The sequence below is a fragment of the Uloborus diversus genome, chromosome 6 (genome assembly GCF_026930045.1).
Source record: "Uloborus diversus isolate 005 chromosome 6, Udiv.v.3.1, whole genome shotgun sequence".
NCBI lineage: Eukaryota > Metazoa > Arthropoda > Arachnida > Araneae > Uloboridae > Uloborus > Uloborus diversus.
This window is the reverse complement of record NC_072736.1, coordinates 10,082,628-10,100,996: the sequence shown is the minus strand read 5'-3', so window position 1 is coordinate 10,100,996 and position 18,369 is coordinate 10,082,628. Positions and strand designations below refer to the sequence as shown.

At 33.4% G+C, this 18,369-nt stretch overlaps 1 protein-coding gene across 1 annotated transcript in view; it reads left to right on the top strand.

Annotated features, from left to right (window-relative positions):
• The first annotated feature begins 6,412 nt into the window (after positions 1-6,412).
• Positions 6,413-18,369, top strand: part of LOC129225206 (kinase D-interacting substrate of 220 kDa B-like) — an 87,907-nt gene continuing 75,950 nt past the window's right edge. The window contains exons 1-4 of the mRNA XM_054859773.1: positions 6,413-6,526; positions 10,321-10,419; positions 11,102-11,200; positions 12,183-12,380. Coding sequence (XP_054715748.1) covers positions 6,413-6,526; positions 10,321-10,419; positions 11,102-11,200; positions 12,183-12,380 — 510 coding nt within the window. The remainder of the gene's footprint in view (positions 6,527-10,320; positions 10,420-11,101; positions 11,201-12,182; positions 12,381-18,369) is intronic.

The window sequence follows — 18,369 nt, the reverse complement described above, 5'->3', positions numbered from 1 at the left end:
CCAGCGTGTAAGATTAAAGGCATATTTTTTTAAAAATAATTATCTTTCAAGCAGCAGGTATTGTTACTTAATGTTGAATTATAGGCATCTCTAAAATGGAAAAATTTAATTTTTCTAGAAAGATAATTTTTGCAATTCAACTTGTATTCCCTTCGGTTTAATGCCTCAATGAAGTCAAATGCAAAATATTTTAGCATCCTTATCAGGAATTGAAATTTTGTTTATCAAAGTGTTAAACACATTAATCTCTTAATGTTTAACAGAGAGTATAATAAACCTTATTAATTTTATTTCTCAAATAATGCGTGGATAATACAAAACCCTCGATAATAGAAATATTTCTGCAAAATTGGTGGGAAATCTCCAGAACTTTTAGTGAAATTGAGGACTTGCAGGCATCAACACTCAATGAAATTCAACAAGATAATCTTACATGAAATCTGTCTGCACTCGATGAGATCCACTTGCCATTGCCCGAAATTCAATGCCATCCACATTGCAGTCACGTGGAAGGAACCATTCAATAATATTGCCTGTCAAACAAAATTTAATTACAAAAGAGCATAATGTTCACAAAAACATCTTACGAATAAGAAGAAAAAATGGAACCTCTTAAGATAGAAAGGTAGCAGAAAAACTGGATTTTAAAGTTTACTGGATTAAACAGTTCTAATGGTTTTTCATCTTTACTTGCATTCTCAGGAATACATACTAAACTCTGTTCATGTAAAAGGTAGATCGAAAGTGTAAACAAACAGGTTGCCAGAAGGTTTGCCACTATGATACTTTTGGGGATTTTATGTAAAATTAAAAAAAAAAAAAAAATAACCAATAGGATTTGTATTCGTCGTCTGCTTGGCACCAATCTGTTCTTGTCTCAGAAAACAAGCGACTGGCGTCGCCAAATGTCAATTATTTGTTTACATCAAGTCTATCTTTTGCCTGAATACAGAATAGTGTCAAATAGTTCATTTCTGCTTAATAGCTGCAATGGGAGGGGGAGGCATATTGAGAGAAGGGGGGGGGGGTTATTATATAGTAGAGTGCTTAGTGTATCATTATTTCTCCCCTCCCTCGTTTAACTATAGTTGGTATTCTGGATTATACATTGGTTTGTTTAACCACTTACTGTTGTACAGGTCACTGTCAGAATTCATACTGATAAATCCCCTCTACAAAGGAAACAATTGCAAACTATCTTCTACAAAGAAAATAATGTTTTACAAGTATTTAGTCTGCTGGTTGAGAAGTGAAAAAAACTTCATAAGAAGTGACATTCAACAACTTCAATTTACAAATTCCAGGGTTGCTATTTATTTGTAGATATTGTCAACGGTTTTTGTAGCAATTTTTCTGTTGTCACCAAAATAGAAAGTTAGCAAGTTGCCAAACAAACCTTCAACAGAAAAGTACCAAAAAAATATCATTTCTAGTAAGAAATGTTTGATTTAGAAATGTTCACTTCGCAAAAAATAAGTTTGGGCACATTTCAATACTTGGAGTTTCGTGTGATGCCAAAAATTTGGCCAATAATGATTTGATTCGAGCAGCAAGGTCAAAATATATTAACTCTTAGTCTTTGGCGACAGCTGGGAAAACTGCCAAGACTATCAATTATCAAAATCTTCCCACCATCTAGCCTAGAGATTAATACTTGAATCTCTCCTAACGAAAATAATCAACATTTTTAAATATTTCATGACAAAGCGTCAACATAATACTGAATAATTTATTACCAGCACGTGTGTCAAATGCAACAGTAAATATGCAGGCAATGTCAGAGGATTGCTGAGCAATCAAACTTTCTTCGCTAACCGGCAGCATGCATTCAGAGTCGTCTGCTATATCTATCACATTAGAGAAGCCAAATTTTGAGCAATCCGAGTTTAAAACCACTTTTAGCTGTTGGTCTTCATTTTCTATAGATTCAAATGCGATTTTAATGTTAGAATCAACACTGTCGATGCTTCCTTTTCTTTCTAAAAGCGGAGTTCTATCAGTTACAACTTCGGAATCAGCCATGGCAAAGAAGCCTCACTCATCAAGGCAGAAAGATGTAATTGAATGTTTTTCCATTAGTAAGAACATGTGAAACGAAAATATTAACTACAATAAGAAAAGGATATAGTTAACTACACCAGAAAGCAACACGCAATATGTAAACAAAGAATATACTCCATCAGTAAACCATATGACGTTTCTGTCAGTAGTAGTAGTAGAAGTTCCACCGCTTGGTAACTTATGAAAAACAAATCATTTTCTTAAGAAAATCTAACAGAAAATTTATCTTCTGTGATCAATAAGAAGTGCATTGTCATTGATATAGTGAAAATGAAAATTTTTCAATCTTTCAATTGTACTTTTTTATGTACTAATATTGACTTTCCCAATTTGGCAACTTTTTACTAAAGTTTGTTTTGGTTTGAATGATACGGTATTTAATTCTTGTTGTCGTGTGTTCCTCAGATAATAACTATTTTTCCAAACAACTACGTTTTTGATACAAAATTATGGTTTATAAGTGCAATAAAATGTCAAAAAATAATTAGCAACTCGAAATAACAACGTTTTGTTGCATTTTTACTACTTGTGTTCTGACAATCAAGTAAAATTTTTGTAACAATTATATATGTATTTTTCTCTCTTAACAAAACATAAGAAGAATAAGTAACTGAGAGTAAGATGTTCTTATAACTTAATAACTTTGTGTAAGTATTCATTTATTCAAATCAAGGCCAGTGTTAGCTCTAAAATCTTTTCTATTTTCTGAACTTAAGACTTTTACTTAAGAAATATGTTGCTCTCAATTAGGAGAATCATTGCATTTGGTTTTGAAACCAAAAAAAGAAAAAGGTTCAATGCTACTAAGTTCTAAAAATATAAGGTACAAGAAAAGGGTTTCCTTAATACACTTCGCGACCTTGAAAAGACCCTTTAAATGCTCAAGCTCATTTTTTCGCCTTTTTTTTTTTTTTTTTGGTCCCCTAAATTTTGTCAAAAAAAAAAAAAAATCTTCCCATGCGATACAAAAGTTCTTCAACTCACAAACAGTAAATATGTTCTTTCTACCAATTCCAGAGTTATATACACAAGTGCTCAACAAGTTAAATGAAACTATTTCTGTTGAGTATTGTTTTAAGTTATATTGAATTTTAAATGTTTAATGATTGTTTTGAATTTTTTGAAAGATCAGACTTAAAAAAAGTTGTTAATTTTCAAAGGAATTCTGGATATTAGACAATGTTAGGATAATAATAGTTAAATTTTGTTTTGGGGAGCTGTTAAAGCTATATTTCTCTTGTTAAAAATTTACCGACTGGCTCAGGTTGACTGTGTTGTGTCTTTTCACACCTGAAAACTCAAATATAGTGAATGTCAACAGCTGATCAGCAAAATCTTAGATGTTTGTGACATTCCCTGAGGAGCCTTGGAGTTGCATTTTCAAGATTAAACTTGCAGTTGCTTAAATTCTTGTAAAATACTCTATAAAATGTAATATATTTTTAACTAGCTTTTACTTGCGGCTTCGCTCACGTTAATGCAGTTTTTTTTCAATTGATTCAAGTTAATGGTCATTACAGGCAGAGGTCAAATAGTTAACAAAAAATTGTTTGTCTCTAGTTTCGCTGACACTTTAAATTGCCCGCCCCCTTAAATGTATCAAAAGGTATAATTAAAACTGAAAATTAGGGGGAAGGGGAGTAAATGAAATGTCGGCAAAACTGAGAAGACACCCAAAAATCACAAAAAATAAATCACGAAAACGTTCAGGAGTTGTAAAGAAGTCAGTTTGGGTGATTCCCAAAAAATCCAATTCAAGTGAGGTCAACTATTCTTAAATAAAGTGAAACAGTTCCCTTATAATTCCGATCTCCGTCAAATACATAATATCCAGCGCTACACTGGCAATCTAGATTATTGTATAATGTATAACTACTTACCAAAGAAATCGTCCCAAAATAAGGTCAACAATCACTACAAATTCAGATTCTAATAATGTCCCTTTCGAGTCTGAACATCTAACCTTTAAAATCCTCAAAAAAACTAAATCAACTGTTTCTGTTTAAAGAAAGAAATATTTAAGAAATGGCGATAATTGGTTACATGGTGAAAACTGAGAAACAGTATTGCGTAGTCTTTAGATTCAAAAACAGCGACAGTTGAAAAAAAATGCCAAATGCCTTAGCTATTGAAATGATTCCACAAAAAAAGTTTGGCTAGATTCCAGCTGGTCAATTAAATACCCAGTCAATACAAATAAATAACTAAAACCCATTAATTGCCTCAAAGTTGCATTAAAATGGAAAATAATCAGCCAAATCCATTTATTATTTGCCAATTTTGTGCAAAAATCTTACTTCAAGATTTGACTTGAGAAAAGCCTTGAACAGTCACGAAAAGCAAAGATAGTCAACAATACAACAATAGTCGCTATCGACAGGGAGTTGAGGTGATACACTAAATATTGTATTGAGTTAAGGAAAGCCTTCGAACATGGAACTAAAAAGCTCATAACTCGTTTTTTATTCTACTTAGAAATTTCGAACAGGTGCCATCTTCCGCAGAAAAATCAGAGCTTTCGATGGACATATAATGTTAATATCTGCAAGCATTTTTTTCATCCCCATATTAGAGAATTTATACGAAAATTGTGTTTTATTGCCCCCCTAAGGGGGTTTTGCCCCCCATAATGGGACGAAAACTATCCTATGTGTTATTCTGATGCATAAGCTACATTAATGTAAAGTTTCATCAAAATCCGTTCAATAGTTTTTGCGTGAAAGAGTAACAAACATCCATACATCCATACAGACAAACTTTTGCCTATATAATAGTAGTAAGATTTTCTAGAAGCTCATGGTTATTTTTTATGCATTTCATGCATGGAGACAAGGGCGCCCATATGCAAAATTTTAAGGGGGGCTCAAAATAGTTTTCCCGATGGTTTACCAGAATATTTTCCCCATGGAAAGCGATTTCAGTACATATCTTATATAATTAAAAACTGAGCGTATGTATCTATGTATGTCCTAGCTTCTTCTCCCGAACGACAGTGAACTGACCATCAAACCAGGTATCGATGGATTCATAATCTTCCCGTCTTCATGTTTGGCTATTTAACATAATCCTCTGATAATAATTAGTGGCTATATCAATTAAAAACTATTGATTATGATTCTTGGATTTCAAAATCAAATCCCTATTTTTCGAAGGGGATTTATTCGAAAAATAGGGATTCATTTTCTCCATTCAAATTATTTTTCATTGCTTCATCTCAACTTTCCACAACAATGCTTTTATTAAAATGTATAGCATACAGAAAATCATTGAAATGAAAGATCTATTGCCTTTTTTTTTTTTTTTTTCGAATATGAACATATGTAAAATTCTTCTTTTTTTTTTTGTGTTGAGGCTTTTTCTGTAATCATAGGATTTAAAATGTTTACTTTTTGAGGTTTTTCTGCAATCTGCCACAAAATTTCACCGACTTTTTTTTTGGTTCAAGCCTGAGTGTTGAACTCCTGTCACTTGACATAACTTTTATTTTCGAGGTGGACCGTGCAAAGCTGGGCGACGCAGCTAGTTAGAGATATTAAAATTTGACATTTTTAATAACTTATTCATTAATGACTGGAAAAGAAATTTTTATACATTTTTGCAAAGAAATAAGCACTAAAAGCAAGGAAGTTCTTATTTCCATGAGGGGGGGGGGCATAAGCCCCCCTTGCCCCCTATATGGGTGCCCTTGCATGGAGAAACTATTTTCAGCATTAAAACATTAGAACACATAATTTTGCTAAATGTTTGAGATCCTTTAAAAGGTCTTAATTTTTGTTTTCAAATAAAACTAAGAACTCTACATTAAAGCTGTTTCAGTTTTCTTTTGCAATTTATATATATATATATATATATATATATATATATATGTATATATATATATATATATATATATATGTATATATATATATATATATATATATATATATATATATATATATATGTATATATATATATATATATATGTATATATATATATATATATATGTATATATATATATGTATATATATATATATATATGTATATATATATATGTGTATATATATATATATATATATATATATATATATATATATATATATATATATATATAAAATCGTTTATCTCACGTATCAAAAAATGCTAAAGATGACATTCGCTTCCAGCTCGGTTATTGTCTATTCCAGACTGATGAGTCCATAACAAGGATGAAACTGCAGTCTCTGGAGGGCATAACTGGGCTGTCAGTAGATTTCATGCACTTATATTATGCTCAGAACTGCTCCTTACATAATAATAATTCCCAAACAATTATTTGCTTGAATTATATTTATATTTCCTCCTGTTATAGATTGATGTTATGTAGCTCTGGCAATGAATAAATCAGTGGCTTTTGATGCATTGATATCTAGAATAGCTGAAGGGGATGTGGCAAATTTGCGAAACATTTTGCTCAACAAGCATTGTTCTGCCAATGAATGTGATGAGGTGAATCTTTTTATTATTAAAAGCAGTACATATATTAGTTTCATGTTTATGTTTTATATGCTGGTGTGAATATATATGGGCAGTTCTCAAAAGGTGGGAACAAAAAAGTTAACTTTGAGCAATTTCAAAAATTTTCGAATTTGACATCAATTTTGATTTTATTCTATAGTATGCATACCTAGAACACAATATATGAACATGAAAAGACAGCAGGTATTTGTAAAAATTGTTAATTAGCAAATTAAATCAGCAATCTGTAGGTAACAGATTTTGGACATTGCTTTCCTGTAGGTAACGGATTTTGGACATCATCATAACGTAAGTTTCATCATTTTTGACAATTGTTAATCTGATTTTTAACTTTTCCAATGAAAATTTTATTTATTACTTTTTTAAATTTTGCAATTTAATAATAAAGAGGATATTAATGAAATACTTGAATGGCTATACATGCTGCTCCTTACATTTAATAAAGTTTTGGAATGATTTTGAAGAAATTGATGCAAAGTTTTAAAAAAAGCTTCAAATTAAAAATAATACAATTGTAAAAAGTGACATCAGTTTTAATAATGAATATTTTTTCTAATGTCATAAGAATTAAAATGATGTCTAAAAAATTATTGAAGAAAGAAATTCGTATTTCTATTTGGAGATCGTTAAATTATGTTTCCAAAAGAAAGAAGAGAAAAAGAATTCTAAAATAATAAAAGCGGAAAAAAAAAAAAAAAATTGCTAGCGCAGGTGATAAAGTCGCCAAAAGTGGTACAGCTGACGATAAACTACATTTGTCAGACTGGAATTCCCCTCTGGTAACCTTTAGCGTATCGTATACTGTGTTGTCGCCAATGTCGTCAGCGGAAGTTTGCTTGGCGATGTTAGCGCAAAATGGCTTTCGTTCGATCATAGAAAGCCATGTTACTACTGTAATTTATGCATTGTTCAATGTGTAACGTATTAATTATGCAAAATACCAATGGATTAAAAAAGATAACATTATAATAACCTTTTTTATTGAGGTTAGAAGACAGTGGATCATCAAAAATTATGAATAAACGGACAGAATTATCGGCATCAAGATCGTAACGCCATTTGGACATCTCACATGTATGTTTAAGAAAAATCATTTTTCTTCTAAGATACTGCATAAAAGCTTATGAAAACACTTTTAAACAATTAAAAATTGATTCTGAGGATCGATAAATACCTTTAAAACAAAAACATCATATACTTAGTTCTCAAATAATAGCATTTTAAAGATCGCAACTTTTGGACATACATCAAATTTCAAAGTTACGTTTTTTTTAAATCGTTTACAAAGTAAATAATCTATCTTTATTTTTGTTATCTGTGTAAAATATTAACAAAAAGTTATTCAGTGTAAGATTCATACCTTTAATTTTTTTTTGAAACGTATGGAAATAATTTAAAAAAAATTTTTTTTAATGGTACATTTGCTCAGTTAACGTTTTGGTATGTCCAAAATTGTGCCTTTTAGCACAGAAAATATTTTTTTAAGGGCATTTGAAGAGCATTTTTTCTATAATTTATGTCAATTCTTGTCTCTATACAGTATTATATTTTAACTCAAAAATTTCTGAGTTAATTAAAATGAAAGTTATTTGGTGTTGAAGCTTCAAAGTTGAGGTCTGTGTTTGTTCCCACCTTTTGAGAACTGCCCATATACTTTAGTTTGTGCAAGTGTGAAAAAACTGGAATTTAATGAAACAAGAACTAGCTAGGTAAAGATTAAAATAGCTATATAGATGGCTGTTATGATTCAAAAATAAATGTTCTTCTAAATTTATTCAATTTCTTTCTGAATTTGACTTTTCTACACTTAAAATATGAGGAGCATTAAAAACTTGAACTTTCAAGCAACGTAACAAAAACCACTTTAGCTTAAAATTCAAACAGTCTAGTTGGCCATTCAATATCCTTATGTATGTAAGGAAATTGTGTGTTTTTTTTTAGAAAACAAAAAAAAAAAAAAAAGGTTGAAGCATGCAAAAAAGGAAATACTTAGTTTAATTTGTGTTCTAAAACACTAATCTTAACAATTGATAGCTGTTCAAAGTTGCTCACTGCACTGCAACGATAAGTATAGAGAAATTTAGATTTTTTTCCAGTGAACTAAAAAACTATTATTGATTCATGTAATGATGCCATATAATTTATAAGTTCTATACAATGTTACTTAGCAATCTATTGATGTGAATTATATATTTGTACTTAGAGCCTGATTTACTATTTGAACCCCCCCCCCCCCATGTAAGAAATTAAACAAAAATGTGGCTTTAATTTGCTAGTCAAAACAGTTATTTTTTGTTATCTAGCACTTGCTTAAGTAGTTTACTCCCTCAGTGAACCCTTACTTATAGTACAGTAGAAGCTCATTGTAACACACATCTTGGGACCAAAAGTTGTGCGGGATATAGATTATTTCAAATTTAGAAAATAGTGTGCAAAACACATCAATATATTTGCACATTAAAATAAATTTTAACTGGCAATATTAAAGCTTAAAATGTACAATTTAATTATCTTCACAAATATGTTTCATTATGAAAAGAAAGTGCATTATCCTGTACTTATGCAACGGCGGATCCAGAAAATGTTCAAGGTGGGGGCGGTTGTTTTTTACTCTTTGGAACTTCAATTTCTAAAAACTTTCGGAGTGTACTGAACCCCGTCGCTTACCTTTATGCAATCAAAAGTGTTCTATAGCTGTGTTTCTTTCAAAAAATATCCAGGGTGATCCTTTGAACATGTCCCTAATATCATCTAAGATCGTCTGAAATCGAGAGTTTGGAACAAAAAATCATATAGAATGTTCTGATGACTATCCCCAAAGTAATAAGAGAAGGACTACGATTTCGTTTTCAAGACTTCAATTCCGGAAAAATCCCGGGAAGAGCTCCCTTTCTTCTAACACCGCCAAATATTATGTAAAATTGCGTTTTTAGAACTTTAATATTGAAAATATACTTCAAAAAAGTTTCTGTGTCTCTTGGGGGACAGGAGGGGGCGATCGCCCCCATCACCCCTCCCTTGTATCCGCCCTTGCACTTAGGCTAGTTTTATGGTTTGCATAGTAGCTGCATTTTTAAAAACAATGTGGCACATTTTCACTGTCAACACTAGTTTACATTTAAAAGCTATGAATTAAGATAGAAAATTGAAAAATTGCTTCAAAACTACATTTGCAAGAAAATGTTTATGCTTTCAGAGTTGGATAGAGGCTGTTTTTTTTAACTGCAGAACTTTTTGTTTACTTCTAAAAAGGTGTGCAGTTTACATAGAATAGCTTTTTATAGGTCGGTGTTATAAAATCTTATTCTCAAATTTAAAATTGGACCCTGTTTGTTATGGCAGGCCGCTGTGGCCTTTATTGGTAGGGCAACGGGCTTGTGATCGGAAAGTCCTGGATTTAATCCTAGCTGGTCAAAGATCCACCATCTTCATTAATGGTGACTGGGGGACTTTAAATATGCTTGTAGTTACAAAGCCCTGCATGGGAAACGATACTTCTGGGGGTGCTGGACTAGGAATTGCTCGGCTCCTGGTCTAGATGTAAAACTCAGAGCTGTCTTCAGGGTCCTATCCAACTGGCTAAACCACAAACGGTGGTAGGTAAGGGGAACCCTGGAGTGAAAAGTGTAACATTATGCAAACATTATCTGTCAGAAAAAAATACATTTTGTTTGGGTTGTATGCTTTCCTAAAATTCTTGAAAAAATTTATAAAATTATGATAAATTAAAAATTGTTGAGTTTAATTCATATTTTGTTTCATAGTTTGGCCAAACTCTTTTGATGATAGCTGCTCAACAAGGACAGATTGCAATTGTCAATGAATTACTTGCACATGGAGCAGATGTTAATGCTGAAGATGCGGTAATGTTTTGTTTTTTTTCTGCCTTGTACTTTCTGTGTGTAACATTTTCATCATTATCCTGCCATAAATGCCTTAAAAAAACTAATCCTGCCAAAGGGTTCAAAGGCGGGCTACAAAGCTAATAAATGGACTTTCTCATTTAGACTATGATTCCAGGCTTAGAAGGCTAAAAATGTACAGTCTTGAGCAAAGAAGAGACCGAGGGCACGTGATTCAGTTGTTTAAATTTATTAAAATGAAAGATGTTACGGGGGCTGAAGTTAAGCACTGAAAACAGGACAAGGGGTCATTGTTTTAAGTTATTTAAATCTTAGGCTAACATGGATATTAGGAAAAATTATTATTATTAGCAGGGTAGTGGAACCTTGGAACAGCTTACCGGAAGAGGTGTTAATGAGCAAGGGAGTAGATAGTTTTAAGAGGGCCATTGATCTTCACTGGGTATTGTAAATTGACTAGGACCTGTCTAGCTGTGCCCAGAACCTGTTGCTGGTCGTCACTTTTGTATTTGTATTAATTAACAACAAGTCTCAGCCAAGAAAGATTTTTTCCTCACAAAATATATTTATGTATGAAAAGTACTAATTTAAAAGTTATAACTTTTATGGTTATTTCTTCATATTTAGTATTGAATAACAATCAGAAAAGACTGTTTTAAAACTAGTCTTATTTACTTTTCAGGACAATTGGTCGGCATTGACAAATGCTGCAAAATTTGGTTTTAAAGAGATTGTGGTAAAGCTGTTAGATCATGGAGCAGATATTGAACATAGAGATATGGTTTGTTTATTTGTTCCTCTTAAATTCTCTTTGTTTTACTTTCTAAAACTGTTTCCTGCTCCCAAAAAATGACTTCTTTTCTATTAGCATAGTCTATAATATTAATTGTATGTGAGCTTTGAAGCATCCAAGTAAATGTTATTTGATTTCAAGCAACATAATCAAATAATATTTACTTCTATGCTTCAATTGCCTCCAAACCTCAAATGCATCTAGGTTTAGTCAGTACTACTCCAAAATAATGCTAAGTATTTAATCTTTTTGGTTTTGACTTTCCTACATAGGAAGATCAAGTTTATTGAAAAATGCTGTTAATTTAATCAAATTAAAAATTGAACTTTTTCTGTTTATTTAAAAATTTTTTAATTATCCCTATTTCATTCATTCAATTTTTATTGCATTCATTAAAATATTTATTATTTTAACTATTTATGTTTTATTTTCTTTGTACATGTATCAAAATAAATAGGTTCTCTGTTATACTTCCTTAAGTTAGAGTTTATATTACTTCTTTGAGCCACTTTTTTCAAATGAGATAAACTCTCAAGTTTCACAGAGTTAGTCGTCTTTTCACAAGAAATTGTTAAAAGTATCAATATAAAATGTTCGTAGCAAACTTTTATGCAACATTTACACTGCGTCCGCACATCCGTCACCGACGTATGCTTTTCTCCCTTAAACCAGTTTTTGGCCAGTGTTGCCATGACAGCAAGCCGTATTGTACGGGACCTGTCGACGGGACGAGGAGCCAGATATCTGACGGCTCAGTTGAGCATCACATTTCATTGGTCTCCACGAGATGAGCGCGCTCTCTCTATTGGGTGAGAGACTGACATGTGCCTTTTTCGCGTTCGCAAAGTATGAATTCGTCTCCCTTTTCGGAAAACGTTACTCTGTCCGCTTAACGTGGTGAACGTGATGTGCGGACGCTGTTTGAATTACGCTTTAGTCTATATCTAACACCCTCCTCTTCGTATTCCAGGGTCAGTGGACAGCACTGATGTGGGCCTGCTACAAAGGACACTATTATGTGGTGAAAATTCTTCTAGAGCATGGAGCTGTAGTTAATGTGCTGGATAAAAATCACTGCACCCCACTTATTTGGGCAGCTGGCAGGGGATTCTTGGAAATAGTGGAGGCCTTGCTGGAGAGAGGGGCCAAAGTCTACTCTAGTGACAAGGCAGGATTGGTTTTCTCATTAGTTTTATGTAGTTGTCATTATAGTTGAGTTATGTTATTAAGTTTTTTAATTTTTACTTTTGAATGTGACAGAAAGAGGTACAGTCAGATAATTTTTTTGGTATTGCTAGAAATGGAAATCAAGTGCCCAACAAGAGTAGTAATTTTAATAATTGTGATTTAGGAAATTGCAGGGTGTTAAATAAAAACAATTTGGGCATGCTTAAAGTTTACTATACCAATGCTTGCAGTATTAGGAACAAGATGGATTATAGATGATAAGTTGGATGTTATTGGAATTACAGAGACATGGGCTACCGAATTTGATGTAGATTTATTACATATTGCTGGGTATAATTTGTTTAGACACGATAGAGTAGGCAAAAAGAGTGGTGGGGTTTTGTTTTATGTTATAGACAATTTCATATGCAATGAATTGGTCATAAATAATTAACCTGCTGATATTGATATGGTTTGGCTGATGAGCAATAAGGGGGAAAAATTGCCCTTTGGCGCTTTATAGGCCACCTAATTCTAACCAGGCACAAGATGAACAGATTTATCATATTATTAGTTGTATGTCTAGTAAGGGATTCGTCATCATAATGGGGGATTTCAATTTTCGGGGTATTGATTGGAATAATTTTTATCCTAGCAATGGCAGAGAAGAGGAATTTTTGAAAGTAATTGGTGACAGTTTTTTAAAAGTAATTGATGACAGTTTTTTAGATCAAGTTGTAACTCAGAGGACTCAAGAAGAGGCGATTTTGGATCTAGTTTTCTGTGACGGAGGAAGTTCTGTTCAGGGGTTGTGTGTAGGGGATCGTATTGGAAATAATGATCATAATAGCATTAGATTCTGGATTAAATTTGATGTGTACAAAGATAAAAGTTTTAGGTTGGTGCCCAATTTCAGAAACACTGATTTTGTTGCACATAGGCAGAGCTTAAAAGAGCTTTTTTCATCAGGATTGAAAAATAGCGACCCAGATCAGCAGTGGACGGAATTTAAGGAAAAACTAGCAAAAATGGTTGAGGATTATGTTCCATTTAGGAGAAAAAATGTTGGAACTAAAATGGTTCTCTAGGGACATTAAAGAAGTTCTAAATTATAAGTAAGCTGCTTTTCGTCAGTTTAAGGAAACTGGTCAGAGTGCGGGTAGGCCCCAGTATTGTAAGGCAAGGCAAAGTTTTTCAAGTATTTGGTACAGATTCAGAAAAGGGAATTGGAGCAAAGGCTAGCAGATAACATTGATGGGAATCCTATAAGGTTTTTTGCTTAGGCTAATTCTGGGAAAGCTCGAAATAGTCCAATTGGGCCAGTGGTTGATGAGCATGGAAATTTAATCCAAAATGATAGGGATATTGCTAATGTTCTAAATAACTTTTTTTTTCAGTGTGTTTAACGATAACTGTATCTCAACGGTTGACACTAGCAAGACACAAGCTATTATGCAGCTTGAGGATTTTGTGTTTTCTATGGAGGAGGTTCTATTTCATTTGAAAACATTAAAGCAACTAAAGTTCCGGGATCAGATAATATTTACCCAAAAATTTTAGTTGAATGTGCAGAGAAATTAGTGGATGTTATTTTAAATATTTTCAATGCTTCTTATAAGTCAGGGTCAGTCCCAGAGGACTGGAAGCTGGCTAACATTACACCGCTCTTCAAGAAAGGGTCTAAAAGTAAGGCTGGGAATTATAGACCTGTAATTCTGACTTCAGTGGCTTGTAAGATTTTCGAAACTTTGATCAAAATTAAGATTATGAATTTCTTAGAGACTAATAATCTGTTGACTAGTTTGCAGTATGGGTTCAGGAAAAGTAAATGATGTGCTACTAATTTGTTGTATTTCTACGGCAAGGTTACCTCGGCTTTAGGAAACAAAAAGTGTGTGGATGTTGTTTATATTGATTTTCAAAAAGATTTTGATAAGGTACCGCATGTTGCTACTCTCAGCAAACTAGCTGATATAGGAATAAGGGGTAAAACTTTACTTTGTGTTAGAAATTGGCTGACTGGAAGGAAACAAAGAGTAGTTGTGAGCGGAAATCATTCTAAATAGAGTGATGTTTTAAGGGGGGTTTCTCAGGTTTCAGTCTAAAGACCTCTCTTGTTTATTATTTTTATGACATCAATGAAAATATTTCTGGAAGCAAGAATTGTTTTGCTGATGATGTAAAACTTATGGGGATTGTAGAAAATGAAGAGCAAGTGAAACAGCTTCAAGAGGATTTTGATCATATTACTAAGTAGGCGGATAGGTGGGTATGGCAGTTAATGTAGAGAAATATCAAGTGCTGAACTTTTGTCATGGAAATAAGCGTACGAGTTATTGTTTTAGGGTTCAGTCAATAATCAGGCAGGAAATGTTATTGATCTGCGTATCTTAATAAATCAGGACATCAATTTTAGTCAACAGTGCAACATTGCAAGTAACAAAGTCAACAGAATGCTTGGGTTTATCAATAGAACTATTTCAAACAAATCTAAGAAAGTTCTTCTGCCTTTATATAGGATGTTTAGTAAGACCTCCTTTGGAGTATGCTGTTCAGTTTTGGTCGCCTTATCTGAGGAAAGATATTTCTGTATTGGAAAGGATTCAAAGAATGGTAACTAGACTAGTAAAGGAACTTTCAAATTTAGTTTATGATACCAGACTTAATAGGCTTAATATGTATAGCCTGGAGCAAAGGAGAGTCAGAGGAGATATGATTCAGTTTTTTGAATTTATCAAAATGAAAGATGTTGATGGATTAAATTTTTGCAAGGAAAGCAGGACAAAGGGTCATTGTTTTAAGCTATTCAAATCTCAGGCTAACCTGGAAATTAGAAAAAATTACTACTTTAGTAGGGTTGTGGGCACTTGGAACAGCTTATCGGAAGAGGTGGTAATGAACAAGGGGGGTGGATAGCTTTAAGAGGGCCATTGATCTTTATTAGGGACTAAAAAAATGATTAGGAGCAGCCTAGCTGGGCTCAGAGCCTGTTGCTGGTTGTCACATTTGTATCTACAGGGGTCAAAATGGTTAGTGGTTTGGTTTTAGAGGCTTCAGAATCAAAAAACTAAGTTGGAATGGGGGGCATGGTTTAAGGAGCAGAATTCGAAAGGGTACTAACTATCGGGATTTTAGTAGAAACGGAAATAGGGTGGCTAATAAGAGAAAAGATTTTAACACTTGGGATTCAAACAATCGTGCAGCATTAAATAAAAGTAAGATGGGCTTACTTAAGGTTTTTTTATACAAATGCTCGTAGTATTAGGAACAAGATGGAAGAATTGAAAAGCATAATTATAGACGAGAGGTTGGATATTATCGGAGTTACCGAGACATGGGCTACCGAAAATGATGATGATTTATTATCTATTGCTGGGTATAATTTGTTTAGACAAGATAGAGTAGGTAAAAGAGGTGGTGGGGTTTTATTTTATGTCAGAGACACTTTAATTTGCAATGAATTGGTAATTAATGATAAACCTAATGAGATTGATATGATTTGGCTGGAGTTGATCAGTAATAAGGGCAAAAAACTACGTTTGGGGAATATTTATAGGCCACCCAACTTAAGCCAGGGTCAAGACGAACAGATGTTTAGTATTATTAGTGACATTTCTAGCAAGGGGTCAGTCATCATAATGGGAGATTTTAATTTTCCAGGAATTGATTGGAATAATTTTTACCATAGTAATAGCATAGAAGAGGATTTTTTGAAAGTAATTGGTGGCTGTTTCTTAGATCAAATTGTAACTCAGGGTACTCGACAGGACGCGATTTTAGATCTAGTTTTCTGCGACATGGAAGGCTCTGTTCAGGGGTTATGTGTAGGGGAACACATTGGAGATAGTGACCACAACAGTATTAGGTTTGGGATTAAATTTGATTTGCACAAAGTAGATAATTTTAGGTTTGTGCCCAATTTCAGAAATACTGACTTTGTGGCACTTCGGCAGAGTTTGAAAGCAGTTTTTTCTTCTGGATTGGACAATAGCGATGTGAATTTTCAGTGGGCAGAGTTTAAGGAAAATCTAGCGAATACGGTTAGGGATCATTTTCCTTTTAGGAGAAAGGGTGTCAACACTAAAATTTGGCCAATGTGGTTCTCCAGGGAAACTAAAGACGCTCTAAATTACAAGCAAGCTGCTTTTCATAGGTTTCGAGAAACAGGTCACAGTGCAGATAGGCTCCAATATTGTAAGTCAAGGCGTAAATTTAAGTATTTGGTACGGATTCAGAAAAGAGAGTTGGAGCAAAGACTGGCAGATAACATAAACAGGAATCCCAAGAGGTTTTTTGCATATGCTAATTCGGGGAAAGTTCGAAATAGTCATATTGGGCCACTGGTTGATGAGCATGGAATTTTAATTCAGGAGGATAGTGATATTGCTAATGTTCTTAATAACTTTTTTTTGAGTGTTTTTAACGATAACTGTATCTCAACAGTTGACACCAGCAAGACACAAGCTATAGTACAGCTTGAGGACTTTGTATTTTCCAGGGATGACGTTTTACTTCATTTGAAAAAAATTAAAGAGACTAAGGCTCCGGGGCCAGATAACATTTATCCGAAAATTTTAGTTGAATGTGCAGAGGAATTAGCAGATGTAATCGCAAACATTTTCAATGCTTCTTATAATTCGGGGACAGTGCCAGAGGACTGGAAGCTGGCTAACATTACACCGCTCTTCAAGAAAGGGTCTAAAGGGAGTGCGGGAAATTATAGACCTGTGAGTCTAACTTCGGTGGTTTGCAAAATTTTTGAAACATTGATGAAAATTAAGATAGTAAATTTTCTAGAGACTAATAATCTATTGATTAGTTTTCAGTACGGTTTTAGGAAAGGTAAATCTTGTGCAACTAATTTATTACATTTCTATGACAAAGTTACCATGGCTTTGGACAATAAGAAGCCTGTAGATGTTGTTTACATTGATTTTCAAAAAGCTTTCGATAAGGTACCACATGTTGCTCTACTTAGCAAATTAGCTGATATAAGAATAGGAGGGAAAACTTTCATTTGGGTAAAAAATTGGCTGACCGGAAGGAAACAAAGAGTAGTTGTAAGGGGAAATTATTCTAATTGGAGTTAGGTCTTAAGCGGGGTTCCTCAAGGATCCGTGTTAGGGCCTGTTTTGTTCATTGTCTTTATGAACGATATTCACAAAAATATTTCTGGGAACATGAATTGTTTTGCTGATGATGTCAAAGTTATGGGGACTGTAGAAAATGAAGAACAAGCAAATCAGCTGCAAGAGGATCTAGATCATATTACGGAGTGGGCTGATAAATGGGGTATGGCTGTTAATGTTGGGAAATGTCAAGTGCTACATTTAGGGCATGGAAATAAGTGTACAAGTTATTATTTGCAAGGTTCAGTCATTAGTCATGCAGACAAAGTTACTGATCTGGGGGTCCTAATAAGTCAGGATTTAAAGTTTAGCCAACAGTGCAGCATTGCTAGCAACAAAGCCAGTAAGATGCTTGGGTTTATCAATAGATCTATTTCAAATAAATCTGAAGAAGTTCTTCTGCCCTTATATAGAAGTTTGGTAAGACCCCATTTGGAGTATGCTGTTCAGTTTTGGTCTCCTTATCTTAAGAAAGACATTAATGTATTGGAAAGGGTTCAAAGGCCCAAGGCTACAAGGCTAATAAGTGGACTTTCCCACTTAGATTATGATTCCAGGCTTAGAAGGCTAAAAATGTACAGTCTTGAGCAAAGAAGAGACCGAGGGGACATGATTCAGCTGTTTAAATTTATTAAAACGAAAGATGTTACGAGGCTAAAGTTTAGCTCTGAAAACAGGACAAGGGGTCATTGTTTTAAGCTATTTAAATCTCAGGCTAACATGGATATTAGGAAAAATTATTATTTTAGCAGGGTAGTGGAACCTTGGAACAGCTTACCGGAAGAGGTGATAATGAGCAAAGGAGTAGACAGTTTTAAGAGGGCCATTGATCTTCACTGGGGATTGTAAATTGACTAGGAC